The sequence below is a fragment of the Lampetra fluviatilis genome, chromosome 51, assembly GCF_964198595.1.
Source record: "Lampetra fluviatilis chromosome 51, kcLamFluv1.1, whole genome shotgun sequence".
Taxonomy (NCBI): domain Eukaryota; kingdom Metazoa; phylum Chordata; class Hyperoartia; order Petromyzontiformes; family Petromyzontidae; genus Lampetra; species Lampetra fluviatilis.
In genome coordinates, this window is record NC_136325.1 from 3,244,371 (window position 1) to 3,258,481 (window position 14,111).

Below are 14,111 nucleotides of genomic sequence, written 5' to 3' on the forward strand. Positions count from 1 at the left end.
GTTAGGTCCCTAATCGGGTTCTCCGGTTTTTCCATTCACATTTAGAATCAACATCACGCGTTTAAAGTATTTGGCCGCTCTACATTTCCATGTGATAAGCCGCTTCGTTGAACTCTCGTATATGGCCAGGACGCTTCTAAAAAATATCTTTATAGCTCAGTGAGCCTAAATCTGGTAACATAAAACATTAGTTGATAGTTAAATAAAATAATAGTTAGGTCCCTAATCGTAGCACAAGAATCATCTTGACGATAGTTATCGTGACCCCGTGTTACAGACATACACAGACGTGTCGGACGCAGGCAATGCATTAGCACTTTCCCCTGGGAAAAAACGAGAGCGATATAGGTCGGAGAGCTTTACCTAGGAAGAAAAAAAAAGTCACGATATATACACGAAACAAATTTGAGTCAGCGCCAGGAGTTTAACCTCCTCCGACGTGGAGAGTTTCTCTCGTTCATCATCTGGAAAGCGTCGTCGTAGCCCAAGAGAGGGCTTTCATTGGGGCTCGGTGTTCCTTCCCACCCCCCTCCCCCCTCGCATCAAATCGATGGCGCCTCTGGGCCCACATTCTCTGATAATGCGATGAGGGAGGGCGGTGACCCGACTGAGTTACCGTTTGGTAATAAAAGAGAATGAGGTAATGATCGCTCGTGGAATTATTCATTACCTCACCAAACAAATGACCACGCTTCCATCAGCTAGTTTAGAAATTGCGCTCTTACCCGTGCGAGGCATAACCCCAATTTCCGTGATAAATAAAATAAAATTAACGTGAATTGCTGTTATTCACCGCTCGCAGCGCCTCGGCTGAATCTGCACTTGAATGAGGAAGATTTGTAGCGGGTGGCATTTGCTGGAATTTACTTTTATTCAATTATGCAAGCCCATCAAATATTCATCAGACTCTCCCAGGCTCTCATTAAATGAAGTCTGACATCCAAAATAGAACACTCGGAGAGAGAGAAAGAGAGAGAAAAATATATATATATTCTCTCCGCGTCCTCTCTATGCTTTCGAATCACTCCGCACGCACCCTAGCCCCGACAGCCGGCACTCACGCCACGGAGGGTGTGGGAGCTTCACCATCGCATCGTCGACCTTATTCCGCTTCGCTCCTCGCCCTTATGGGCCGCGTGAGGTCTGCTGATCGATTCCTTCACCGATATCCCCTTGCACCCGCTCTGTCCGCTCTCTCTCTCTCTGTCCGTCACTGCCTCTTGCAGCCGAGAGGGCCTCCATCCCCGGCGTCCGTTCAGATCTTGGTCTCAATCTTTTTCTCACATCACCTTCCGTCCTCCTGCGGCCGGTCACCACTCATCCTGGTCACGTGTCCGCATTGTTTCTTGAATGCAAAGGCGCAGCTCTGAAATTGCTTGATCGCGTCACTGCTGGCATAACTTTCTCCACGAGAGGGAGCTCTTCAAGCTCTCTGTAGAGGTCATTTCGGCCTACTCTTCCTACCCCGGCTAGGCGTCTTGGAAAAGGTGCAAGTACCCCACGCTTTAGCACCACCGCACTCGACCTGCCGATCGACTCGCTGCGGTACGCAACCATTAAATACTGCCGGGTGGACAGGGAGGGCTTTAAGAAATCTGCCCCATTGTTTCAACTGCTGCTCCACAGGGAAATCGAACCGGTTTGACCTCTGGATTGCAAGCCCGGCGCGCTACCCGCTGCACCACGGCAGCGAAACGCGGCCGTTGCGTGAGCGCGAGGTCGCTCGAGATAACGCGGCGCTGACTGACAATTCTATTACGCGGAATCGCCTCTCGCAATCGCGGCATCTTGACGCACATCGGCCTCCGATCGCATCTCCGATGTCGGCGCTTCGTGCGCGCGGCGCCACAAAACGCAACGGAGAGGGCCGCAAGCAAACCGCCGCGAGTTTGCGCCGAACACAAAAGACAAAGATCCCCCGTGTAGCCTTCGACAAGCCGGTCGGGGCAAGTGCTGTTCGTGAGCGCTAATGAAGGCCGGCACAGCGCATGACAGGCGTGGTGTGAGTCACACCACGCCCGGCCACCTTTGCTCTAATTTATATTTGCATTATTTGCTGTTAATTTATTTCATTGGTTTTGAATTTTGTCACTTTGCTGAACCAGGTCACTCTTGCGAATGAGACTCATCCTGGTCTCGAGACTCCTCGCCTGCTTCAACAGAGTAAACTTGAACACTGTAATGGGGTAGTGGTCACCCCAAAAGAATTGGTTGCATCAGGGACCCCAAAAATATTTTCTGCTTCGGGACTCCCAATTTTGATGGCAGCTACCACTGACTGCGCCCCTGCCTTGATGCGCGGCTACATTTCGACCCTCTATAAAATGTTGTTGATTGTCGTCCAGGTTGCTGACGTAAGCTTGTGAAGAAATAAATCAAGTTGCTTTTACTCGTTTGTTAGCAGCTCCTCGCTCGTCGAGGGTTAGTGCCCAACACGTGTGAAAAAAGAGAACTTTATAGCTCATCGGATTCCTCCAGCATGAATAAATATGCCGATTCTTGTAGCAGGCAAACTGTAACATCGTGGTTTTAACAATTCGGGAAAACGTTGTGCGGTTAAATTTTCGTCGACGATGTGTACTGTGCTTTCTGCGTTTCCGTGTGGACCGATGACCTTCATCTAACATCTACAGGGTCCTGCCGCGTGGTGTGATGCCCTCCTTCGCGACTGACGTGCAGCGGCAAGGCCCCAGGTTCGGAATTGTAGGAAACAATCTCAGTGGTCGCGAGCGATGGCAGACGAACGCTCCTCCTCCGTGCCGTTCGGTGGCCGATTCATCCCACCACCTTCCAACTCTCCCCTCTCCATTGGTCGCGGGAGTGCAGTGCGGCAGCAGACAACCTGCCCACCCACGCACCCAGGCCCACCGACCCACCCACCCGGACCCACCCTGACCCACCGACCCACCCACCCACGCACCCACACCCACCCACGCACCCACCCCTGACCCACCGACCCACCCACGCCTCCACCCCTGACCCACCGACCCACCCACCCCTAACCCACCGACCCACCCACGCACCCACCCGGGCCCACCGACCCACCCACGCACCCACCCCTGACCCACCCACGCACCCATAACTGACCCACCGACCCACCCACGCACCCACCCCTGACCCACCGACCCACCCACGCACCCACCCCTGACCCACCCACGCACCCACCCCTGACCCACCGACCCATCCACGCACCCACCCCTGACCCACCGACCCACCCACGCACCCACCCGGACCCACCGACCCACCCACGCACCCACCCACGCACCCACCCCTGACCCACCCACCCTTGACCCACCGACCCACCCCTGACCCACCGACCCACCCACGCACCCACCCGGACCCACCGACCCACCCACGCACTCACCCCTGACCCACCCACCCTTGACCCACCGACCGACCCACGCACCCACCCTTGACCCACCGAACCACCCACGCACTCACCCCTGACCCACCCACCCTTGACCCACCGACCCACCCACGCACCCACCCTTGACCCACCGACCCACCCACGCACCCACCCTTGACCCACCGACCCACCCACGCACCCACCCCTGACCCACCGACCCACCCACGCACCCACCCCTGACTCACCGACCCACCCACGCACCCACCCGGACCTACCGACCCAACCACGCATCCACCCCTGACCCACCCACCCTTGACCCACCGACCCACCCCTGACCCACCGACCCACCCACGCACCAACCCTTGACCCACCGACCTACCCACGCACCAACCCCTGACCCACCGACCCACCCACGCACCCACCCGGGCCCACCGTGAACTTTTGGCTCGCTGCGCCGCGAAGATCGAGCCAGCTCGAACTCGACCACCGTGGAGTGACACCGGTGAGGCAGCACTGGGAATGGTTCGCACACATCGGAGCTGGCCGCTGCGATCACGTTTAATTAGCAAACAAAGTGCGCGTAGCCTCATTGACACATGTCACCCCCCCCCCTTCCCCCCTCCCCCGCTCCAAAACCCCCCACACTCCCTCCCATCAAGCCCGGATCACCCAAAACAAGACTGCGCCAATCCGTTCCGTGTTTTTTGTTGTGCCCTGAGTTCAGCGGCGTGAAGCGCCGAGAAACGCGGAGGGGTGGAGTGTCCCACAGGCGTCACATTGGGTCAGGATCCCCGTCCTTAGCGAGGGGGGGGGGGCAAGGGGGGGGCGAGGGGGGGGCGAGGGGTGGGGGTGGTGGGGGTGGAGGGCTGCGTGGAGCAGCACTCACTTGTCTGTGGGGACATTGTCATTCTCCTCCACGTGCAGACTGCGTCTCAGCCGCTTCACCTCCTCCTGCACGCACGCACGCAAAGACAAAGATCACCCGCATAGCCTTTAGCGGACTGTTGGGGCAAGTGTTGTTCGCGAGCAGCAAACTACGAAGGCCCGACACGGCACACGAAAGCGGCGGTGCGGCCAGAACCACGCCCGGCCGCCTTTGTCTCCCCAGTGATGACGTTCACCCAAGGCTGAGCCGACCTAGGGGAGGTCAGGGTCCGGTTCAGATATTTGCCACTGGGATTGATCGTGATCGGGAATCGAACTCGAGTAAGCAACCGCGCACAACCCTCCCGTGAGACTCAGTGGGGCTCTCTTTTTCTCTCGAGACGGGCCTACGTGCGGTTGAACTTCTTTCGCGCCGTACGTAGACAACCGCGCCAATCGCAGGTGACGGGGAAGGTCACACACAAACTAAACACGCAACAACAACAACGAGCACAGATCTCAAGGGCATCGAGGGCCAACATCGGAGGCACCGGGGCTGAAGATGTTCGTGAAACCAGGGGGTGTTTGTCGTGAAACGGCGTCAGCGTCACGCCTCTATACCTGAGCGTGCCTGCAAGACTTGCAGGGTGCTTCAAAATACAAAGATGTGAACGCTTCTGAGAAGTTTGCAACAATTACCACTAGCAATGTGCCTTCCGGGGGCCTCTGGAGACCACCTAGAGAGGATTCCAGGCACGCGTTGGCAATGGTGGCGAGCAAGTGGAGACTCGATTTGAAGCTTTGCTGACTGCAAGGATTCATACTTTTTTTTTTCGGTAAAGTCACGGAGGTAAAACAATCAATAAAATAAAATAAATGAAGGGAAATAATAAAATAATAAAAATAAAACATAATAAAATAATTCTCACGACGTTTCGGCCACAACGCAAGCAGCCGTCCTCAGGTGAAGAACAGGGCTGTCGGAAAGACAGCGTCTAAATGAACACCACCAAGCTTGGCAGCGTATATTTAAGCTGGGTTGGAGGGGGAAGAGCGCCTTGACAAAGGACGCTGTCTTTCCGACAGCCTTGTTCTTCATCTGAGGACGGCTGCTTGTGTTGTGGCCGAAACGTCGTGAGAATTATTATATTATGTTTAATTTTTATTATTTTATTATTTCCCTTCTACGTGACTTTACCGAAAGAACCAAGAAGATGAATCTCTGCAGTCACGAAAGCTTTAAATCGAAATTTAAAATAAATGAAAACAACTAAATTAAATCACGACGTTTCGGAGGCAACACAAGCTTCCTTCATCAGGTGTAAAAAAGGCACAGCAAAATAACTCCTCTTACCCTATGTAACAATGTCTCATCACAAACAACTCTCGCTACCGTTATTCTGCTGTGCCTTTTTTACACCTGATGAAGGAAGCTTGTGTTGCCTCCGAAACGTCGTGATTTAATTTAGTTGTTTTCATTTATTATTATTTTATTGATTGTTTTACCTACGTGACTTGACCGAACAAAAACAAAGAGTATAAGTGGAGACTCTTTAGACTTTTTGAAGCTATTAACATTACATTTGTTTTCTCGGTAAAGTCACGTAGAAGGGAAGATAATTATTATATTATATTATTTATATTATGTTTTATTTTTATTATTTTATTATTTCCCTTCTACGTGACTTTACCGAAAGAACCAAGAAGATGAATCCCTGCAGTCACGAAAGCTTTAAATCGAAAAATTACATTTGTTATCACGTCAAAGTGTTATTGTTCTTATTGTCCGTTCTTTTTCCATTCAAAACGATAAGTCCCATATAAGTGTTGACACTTTTTTGAAGCGCCCTGTGTGTATATATATAACCTTCAACGATGCGATACCAACATTTCACTTTCTCAATATCAGCTTCCCTTAACGCTTTAAACGTCCCAAGGCATTTTCTATTTTATCGGCGCCGTGGGTTTTTTTCCCCTGCTCGCAAATAGTACGGACGCGTTTTAAAGATGCGAGTGAAGATTTCTGAATCGGTAATTTCGGCTGCGGTTCGGTCAACGGAAGGTCGCCTGGCCACGTGCTCTCTACGTCATCGCAACGTCACGTGACGCACGACGTCACAGAGGCAATACGACGACTCCCAACGACGACGTTGGTGCGTGCACGTGCGTCGAACTTCACTCGCACCGTACGTCGCGAACGGGGCTCACCGGAGGTGCGCATGACGGTGATCGGTTTCGTTTCATGGCTTTTGCGGCGGGGCACCGCGTCGACTACGGCCATGACAGTGCACACAATGATTGCGTCATGACATTTAAAAAAATTATATTTGTCGATTTAAAGCTTTCATGACTGCAGGGATTTATCTTCTTGGTTCTTTCGGTAAAGTCACGTAGAATGGAAATAATAAAATAATAAAAATAAAACATAATAAAATAATTCTCACGACGTTTCGGCCACAACGCAAGCAGGTCTGTCAGAAAGACAGCATTCAGACGCTGTCTTTTTGACAGACCTGTTCTTCACCTGAGGACGGCTGCTTGCGTTGTGGCCGAAACGTCGTGAGAATTATTTTATTATGTTTTATTTTTATTATTATATTATTTCCATTCTACGTGACTTTACCAAAAGAACCAATAAGATATATTTGTCGACTTAAGGTTTGTACAGGGTGCTCCAGATGTCTTGTGACCCCCCGATTAAGTTGACCCCGAACATGTTTTCTTTTCCCCCTTCCCTTTGCATGTTAATTTCCGTTTTAAATAAACCTTGCTTACAAAAAAGTTACCTTTTAGAGAATGAAATGGTGGTCGGCCACAAGACATCGGGACCATCCTGTCCATTCAAAATGGGAGTACGCTCAAAAAGGTTTGGGTGAATCGAGCGTAGTGAAGGTCTTCGCTTGACGCTTTCTTGTCCCAGGCCTTCCTTTAAATTGGGAAGCCACTGGAGCAATGCACTTGTAAATCGCCTCGAGTGAAAACTCATTTCTTTAGAGCTGCTTGTGTTGTCCTTCCATCGCGCGCCTCCGATTAGCACGGTCGGCTACGCACAGTGCATAAGGAGTTCAACACACGTGGGCTCGATAGCGACGCTGACGCCTGCTGTATATTTGGAGTTTCCATGTCACTCTTACGGTGGCCGCGTGGAGTTTTTTCTCCGGGTCCTCCGGCTGTTCCCTCTACGCGTATAAGCATGCGCTGTATGTACGTAGGTTGCATTCCTTTCGCACAGTAGGTGGCCAAGCGTGCTAATTGGAAGTGCGGTATATCTTCTTGGTTCTTTCGGTAAAGTCACGTAGAAGGGAAGTAATACAATAATAAAAATAAAACATAATAAAACAATTCTCACGACGTTTCGGCCACAACGCAAGCAGCCGTCCTCAGGTGAAAACCAGGTCTGTCGAGGCGACAGCGTCTGAGGACGGCTGCTTGCGTTGTGGCCGAAACGTCGTGAGAATTGTTTCATTATGTTTTATTTGTATTATTTTATTACTTCCCTTCTACGTGACTTTACCGAAAGAACCAAGAGGAGGAATCCCTGCAGTCACGAAAGCTTTAAATCGAAAAAAAGTGCGGTATAGTTTAGAATATTTCGCTGCTATAACATTTCCATATGGTAAGCCACTTCGTTGAGCAATCATTCGTTACAGGCTCGCTTGTGAAAAAGAGCTGCGTGGCTCAGCGTGCCTTACCTGGTGAAATTAAAATAGTCAGATCGCGTGAATATATAAATGTGTCGTTAAACCCGCCACCACCCGACACAGCCAATTAGTAAGGGTTGGTTGTCAGATGTGGCTGTCGCCTGATGAAGCTTGTCGACTTTATTGGCGAAACGTCGGACTCAGATTGTAAATGTTGTGGCTTGGCTCTCCAACACACCGGTGTGCTGTACTAGTGACGAATTGGCACGTTTTGTTTACGTGACCAACCCTTACTAGTTGGCTGTGTCGGGTGGTGGCGGGTTTAACGACACATTCATATTTTTACGCGATCTAACCCCGAAAAAACTCCTGTATTATCAATGATATTGGTCACGAAAGTGTACGTGTTAAACTAAAATAGCTTAGTTTAGTGCCCACTGTTAATTCTTCAATATTAAACCTATTAATAATGTACAGCTCCCTTGTCAATCCACTGCTGGATGAAGGGCTCCCCACACCGTGTCGGATATGGGGGGTGGGGGGGGGGGGGTTGTTTGACCATACTTCACCACGCCGGTCAGTGCTGGTTGGTGGAGGTAAGCTCGCAGGACCGGTGCTGATATCGCATGCCACTGATGCTAGCCGTGACCAGAGCGTAGCCGTGCATCGTCAGTATCCAGGAATTGAACTCAGGTGACCAGGTAGCATAGGCGCAGTGCGCCAACTATTGTACCACCGCTCCACCAGTATATACATAAATGAACAATAACATTCCTGGATTAAAAACACACCCAGTCAAAATATTTACCAAATTCTCATGCCATATTTTTTTCCCCCACACGTTAGTTTCACTGCATCTCATTTCACTCTCACGCGCACTTTGGAAACCGCAGCGTATTTATGTCAGGATCTCTTTGCCTTTCCCCAACTTGAGACGAAAAACGAAACGTAAATAGATCACAGGCGGAAGAAATATACGGCTACGTGCAGGAACAAATAACAGAAACGTTTGCGGAGGAGGTGGGGGCGGGGGAGAGACTCTGCACTCCTCCGATACCGATCGGGGCCACGTGGTGGGGTGATGGAAGGTCACGTGTCAAGCGCACGTTACCGCGGCCGCGACCTTTCGTCCGGAGGTCACCGTAACGACCGGTGGTGGGATTAACCGTAAAGGGGGCGCGCATCCCAGGCCCGGCCGTCTCACTGCTACCACCTCCAAGGGCATCGGTCGGTCGGACCAGACGCGCGCCGCACAAGAGACCTGGAACGGCCCAGTGACATGGCGAGACAAAAGCGGTGTCACGCGGCTTGTCGCCAGAGCGTTTCGTGGCCTCTGAATCCAGGGGCAGCAAGGGTCGCCCTGGTTGAACACCGCGGGTGTAATTCACCATCAAAATACACGCCGACTGCTTCACGGTGGACGAAAACAAATGCCGTGGACACTTTATTCGAAAAAACACGAGTCAAAGCCATGGAGACCCAGCGCCATTGTCCAGGTTGAAATGTGAACAAATGATTCGTATTCTTGGTTCTTTCGGTAAAGTCACGTAGAAGGGGAAAAAAATATATAAATATATTATTTTATTATTTCCCTTCTAATAATATAAATAAATAAATATTTCCCCTTCTAATTAGTTTATTATTTCCCTTCTACGTGACTTTACCAAAAGAACCAAGAATGTGAATCCCTGCAGTCACGAAAGCTTTAAATCAAGATTTAAATGATTAGTAAATTACAGAATTTGAAATCACAGCAGTGGTCGCCCTCGTCTTGCATAATCTCAGCAGGACCCTCCTGAAAGTGTCTTGAGACTCACTAAGGCTATCCTGGGTAAAGAAACAAAAGTGCACTCGTAACAATAGTGCCGTTGTAGTATGATCATGCAGGCCTTAATAGGTGCTGCCTCACAGCCCTTGCCTCAGCAGTTTGCCTGGCTACATGCAAATTATACAAAACTCATCTTCGAGCGAGTTCAATATCCCAGTCATTGTTAGCATCGGTAACAAGTGGTGCTCAGAATTAATAATTCGCCGTGCCACTCGTCAATATTACTAGCAGCGCAGTGTGAGTCACTTTTTTTGTTCCGTATCAGAACTTGTCCTGCACCTCCACTAGGTTCACTCGGCCGTAATTCACGGGCAACATCCGCAGTCAGTCGATCGGCAGTTTTGCTTGTAGTGGGGTAAAGTGTGGGGATCTCTCCCCCTCCACACCTTTCCTCCTTGCGAGAAGAGTGGGTAGCACGCGCCTCGAGAGGGGCTCTCCCGGGCCCCCTCTAGCGGCTACCCTTCTACCAGCAGTGGCTTCAGAGCGCAGCCTGCAGGGGCTGCGCTTTGACCTGCACGTGATTGAGCAACTGTCGTGTCCATGGGAGTGCGGCGGGGGGGGGGGCACAGCGCCCATTCAAGGTTTAGAGAGCCCTGATTCATGTCCTCGGGGTTATCTTATGAAATGCGATGAATATTTCTTCTCTCTCTCAAAGACAAGGTTCCTCCGTGCAGACATTAACAGGCTATAGGGGCAAGCGCTGTTAGCGAGTACATATGAAGGCCGGCACGGTACACGAAGGAGTGGGTGGCCAGCACCACGCCCGGCCGCCTTTGTATCCCCAGTGGCGATGTTTACACACCGCTACACCAGGACCGGTTCAGACAATCGCCACTGGTGTTAGTGGCGGTGAGCGGGAATCGAACTCGGGTCGCCGGGTTCGTAGCGCAGCGCTCACCGCTCTCCCCCCACCCCCCCCCGTTCTCTCTCACACACACATCTCACCTCTCTGTCTTCTAACCCCCTGGCAAGACCCCCCCCCCCAACCTCCCCCCCACCGTCCCCCCCCCACCGCCCCCCCACCGCCCCCACCGCAGCGAGTGAAGTGACAGCGTGGAGGGTTTAGCCCCTGACTTACGCCCCCCTACACTTGACAGAGAACAGCGGCTAAAAGGTCACTCCATTTCCAGGAGCAGCTGGACAGATTTACACCGTGCTTGAGTGATCCGATAAAGTCCGAAGCGATTTCCCACCCCCCACCCCCCACCCCCTCCCCCCCCCACCACCTGCTACTCCACACATCCCTCCCTCCTTCCCGGCCCAAACGTCGATTTAATTTACGGCATCCTCTCCCCGCCGTGGTGTCCGCGTGTGTTTAAAAATTAAAATCCTTTCCGCTATCCGCCCATAAATAAACCTCCCCCAACCCCCACGCCCCAACCCACCGGACCCCCCCCCCCACGACAACAATAAACTCCGCCGACATCGATGGGCACGCGCGCACTGAACGTAGCTTCGGGGGGGGGGGGGTCTGTGAGCGCCGAAGGGGGTCCCGTGCGTGACGAACCCGCACGGAGGGGCGACTGCTTCGGACGTCGGCGACGGCTCTGGCCTGTCGCCCGTCATTATCAGGCTCTAGACGAGATAACTGCGCGGTGTGTCATCATTGTTGTATTATTGTTTTATCATCACCAGCAGCAGCATCAACAGCAGCAGCAGCATGCATTGATCACCGTCTGCGCGGTGCCTCAAAAAAAGTGATCTGCCCTCGAAAAACCTCTCTCGCTCTCTCTCTCTCTCGCAAGCCACTGGACCAAAGTGTCTTCCTCCTCACGTGGCCCGAGGCTTGGGAACGACGACGATGATGATGATGATTTAATAGAGGCTGGCACGGTCGCTGGCGTCAATGCGATGTGACCCGCATGCGCACCTTGCCAGCGCTCCATTCTCCTGCGGCACGACGAGCGGCGTCGATTCGCCCGATTAGAATGTCGCGAAGAGCGAGAGTGTCCACGCCGTCCGGGAGCATCCTGCCACTCAGGGCACTGTGCGAGTGAGTGTGTGAGTGAGTGAGTGTGTGAGTGTGTGTGAGTGTGTGAGTATGTGAGTGAGTGAGTGAGTGGGTGAGTGAGTGTGTGTGTGAGTATGTGAGTGAGTGAGTGGGTGGATGTGTGAGTGTGCGAGTGAGTGTGTGAGTGAGTGTGCGAGTGTGTGTGTGAGTGTGTGAGTGAGTGTGTGTGTGTGAGTGTGTGTGTGAGTGTGTGTGTGAGTGTGTGTGTGAGTATGTGAGTGAGTGAGTGGGTGAGTGAGTGTGTGAGTGTGTGTGTGGGTGAGTGTGTGAGTGTGTGTGTGAGTATGTGAGTGAGTGAGTGGGTGAGTGAGTGTGTGAGTGTGTGTGTGGGTGAGTGTGTGAGTGTGTGTGTGAGTATGTGAGTGAGTGAGTGGGTATGTGAGTGAGTGAGTGGGTGAGTGAGTGTGTGAGTGAGTGTGTGTGTGAGTGTGTGTGTGAGTATGTGAGTGAGTGAGTGGGTGAGTGAGTGTGTGAGTGTGTGTGTGGGTGAGTGTGTGAGTGTGTGAGTGTGTGTGCGAGTGAGTGTGTCAGTGAGTGTGTGTGTGAGTGTATGTGTGAGTATGTGAGTGAGTGAGTAGGTGAGTGAGTGTGTGTGTGGGTGAGTGTGTGAGTGTGTGAGTGTGTGTGCGAGTGAGTGTGTGAGTGAGTGTGTGTGTGTGTGAGTGTGTGTGTGAGTATGTGAGTGAGTGAGTGGGTGAGTGAGTGTGTGAGTGGGTGAGTGAGTGAGTATGTGAGTGACTGGGTGAGTGAGTGTGTGAGTGGGTGAGTGAGTGAGTGGGTGAGTGAGTGAGTGTTTGAGTGAGTGTGTGAGAGTGAGTGTGTGAGTGTGTGAGTGAGTATGTGAGTGAGTGAGTGGGTGAGTGAGTGTGTGTGTGAGTGAGTGAGTGGGCGATTGAGTGAGTGAGTGGGTGAGTGAGTGTTTGAGTGTGTGAGTGGGTGAGTGGGTGAGTGGGTGAGTGTGTGAGTGAGTATGTGAGTGAGTGAGTGGGTGAGTAAGTGTGTGAGTGAGTGTGTGAGTGAGTGAGTGTGTGATTGGGTGTGTGAGTGTTTGAGTGAGTGAGTGTGGGAGTGAGTGTGGGTGAGTAAGTGTGTGAGTGAGTGTGTGAGTGAGTGTGTGTGTGAGTGTGTGTGTGAGTATGTGAGTTAGTGAGTGGGTGAGTGAGTGTGTGAGTGGGTGAGTGAGTGAGTATGTGAGTGAGTGGGTGAGTGAGTGTGTGAGTGGGTGAGTGAGTGAGTGAGTGGGTGAGTGAGTGAGTGTTTGAGTGAGTGTGTGAGAGTGAGTGTGTGAGTGTGTGAGTGAGCATGTGAGTGAGTGAGTGGGTGAGTGAGTGTGTGTGTGAGTGGGTGAGTGAGTGAGTGAGTGGGCGATTGAGTGAGTGAGTGGGTGAGTGAGTGTTTGAGTGTGTGAGTGGGTGAGTGGGTGAGTGTGTGAGTGGGTGAGTGTGAGTGTGTGTGAGTGAGTATGTGAGTGAGTGGGTGAGTAAGTGTGTGAGTGAGTGTGTGTGTGTGTGAGTGTGTGAGTGTGTGTGAGTGTGTGAGTGTGTGAGTGTGGTGTGAGTGAGGTGTGTGAGTGAGTGTGTGAGTGAGTGTGTGTGTGAGTGGTGTGTGAGTGTGTGTGAGTGTGTGTGTGAGTGAGTGTGTGGGGTGAGTGAGTTGTGTGAGTGGGTGAGTGAGTGTGTGAGTGTGGTGAGTGAGTGAGTGGTGAGTGAGTGAGTGTTTGAGTGAGTGTGTGAGAGTGAGTGTGTGAGTGTGTGAGTGAGTATGTGAGTGAGTGAGTGGGTGAGTGAGTGTGTGTGTGAGTGGGTGAGTGAGTGAGTGGGCGATTGAGTGAGTGAGTGGGTGAGTGAGTGTTTGAGTGTGTGAGTGTGTGAGTGGGTGAGTGGGTGAGTGTGTGAGTGGGTGAGTGTGAGTGTGTGTGAGTGAGTATGTGAGTGAGTGAGTGGGTGAGTAAATGTGTGAGTGAGTGTGTGAGTGAGTGAGTGTGTGATTGGGTGTGTGAGTGTTTGAGTGAGTGCGTGTGGGAGTGAGTGTGGGTGAGTAAGTGTGTGAGTGAGTGTGTGAGTGAGTGGGTGTGTGAGTGTTTGAGTGAGTGAGTGTGTGAGTGAGTGTGTGAGTGAGTGAGTGGGTGAGTGAGTGTGTGAGTGTGTGTGCTTGAGTGTGTGAGTGTGTGAGTGAGTGTGTGAGTGAGTGTGTGAGTGAGTGTGTGAGTGTGTGAGTGGATGAGTGTGTTGGTGAGTGTGAGTGAGTGTGTGAGTGAGAGAGTATGTGAGTGAGTGAGTGGGTGAGTGAGTGTGTGAGTGAGTGTGTGAGTGTGTGAGTGTGTGAGTGAGTGTGTGAGTGAGTTTGTGTGAGTGTGTGTGTGAGTGAGTGTGTGAGTGTGTGTGTGAGGGAGTGAGTGTGTGAGTGAGTGTGTGTGTGAGT

At 51.8% G+C, this 14,111-nt stretch overlaps 1 protein-coding gene across 1 annotated transcript in view; it reads right to left on the minus strand.

The window, feature by feature from the left end:
• Positions 1 to 14,111, minus strand: part of SCHIP1 (schwannomin interacting protein 1) — a 272,191-nt gene that overhangs the window by 153,185 nt on the left and 104,895 nt on the right. The window contains exon 2 of the mRNA XM_078878559.1: positions 4,233 to 4,297. Within this exon, the coding sequence (XP_078734685.1) occupies positions 4,233 to 4,297 (65 nt within the window). The remainder of the gene's footprint in view (positions 1 to 4,232; positions 4,298 to 14,111) is intronic.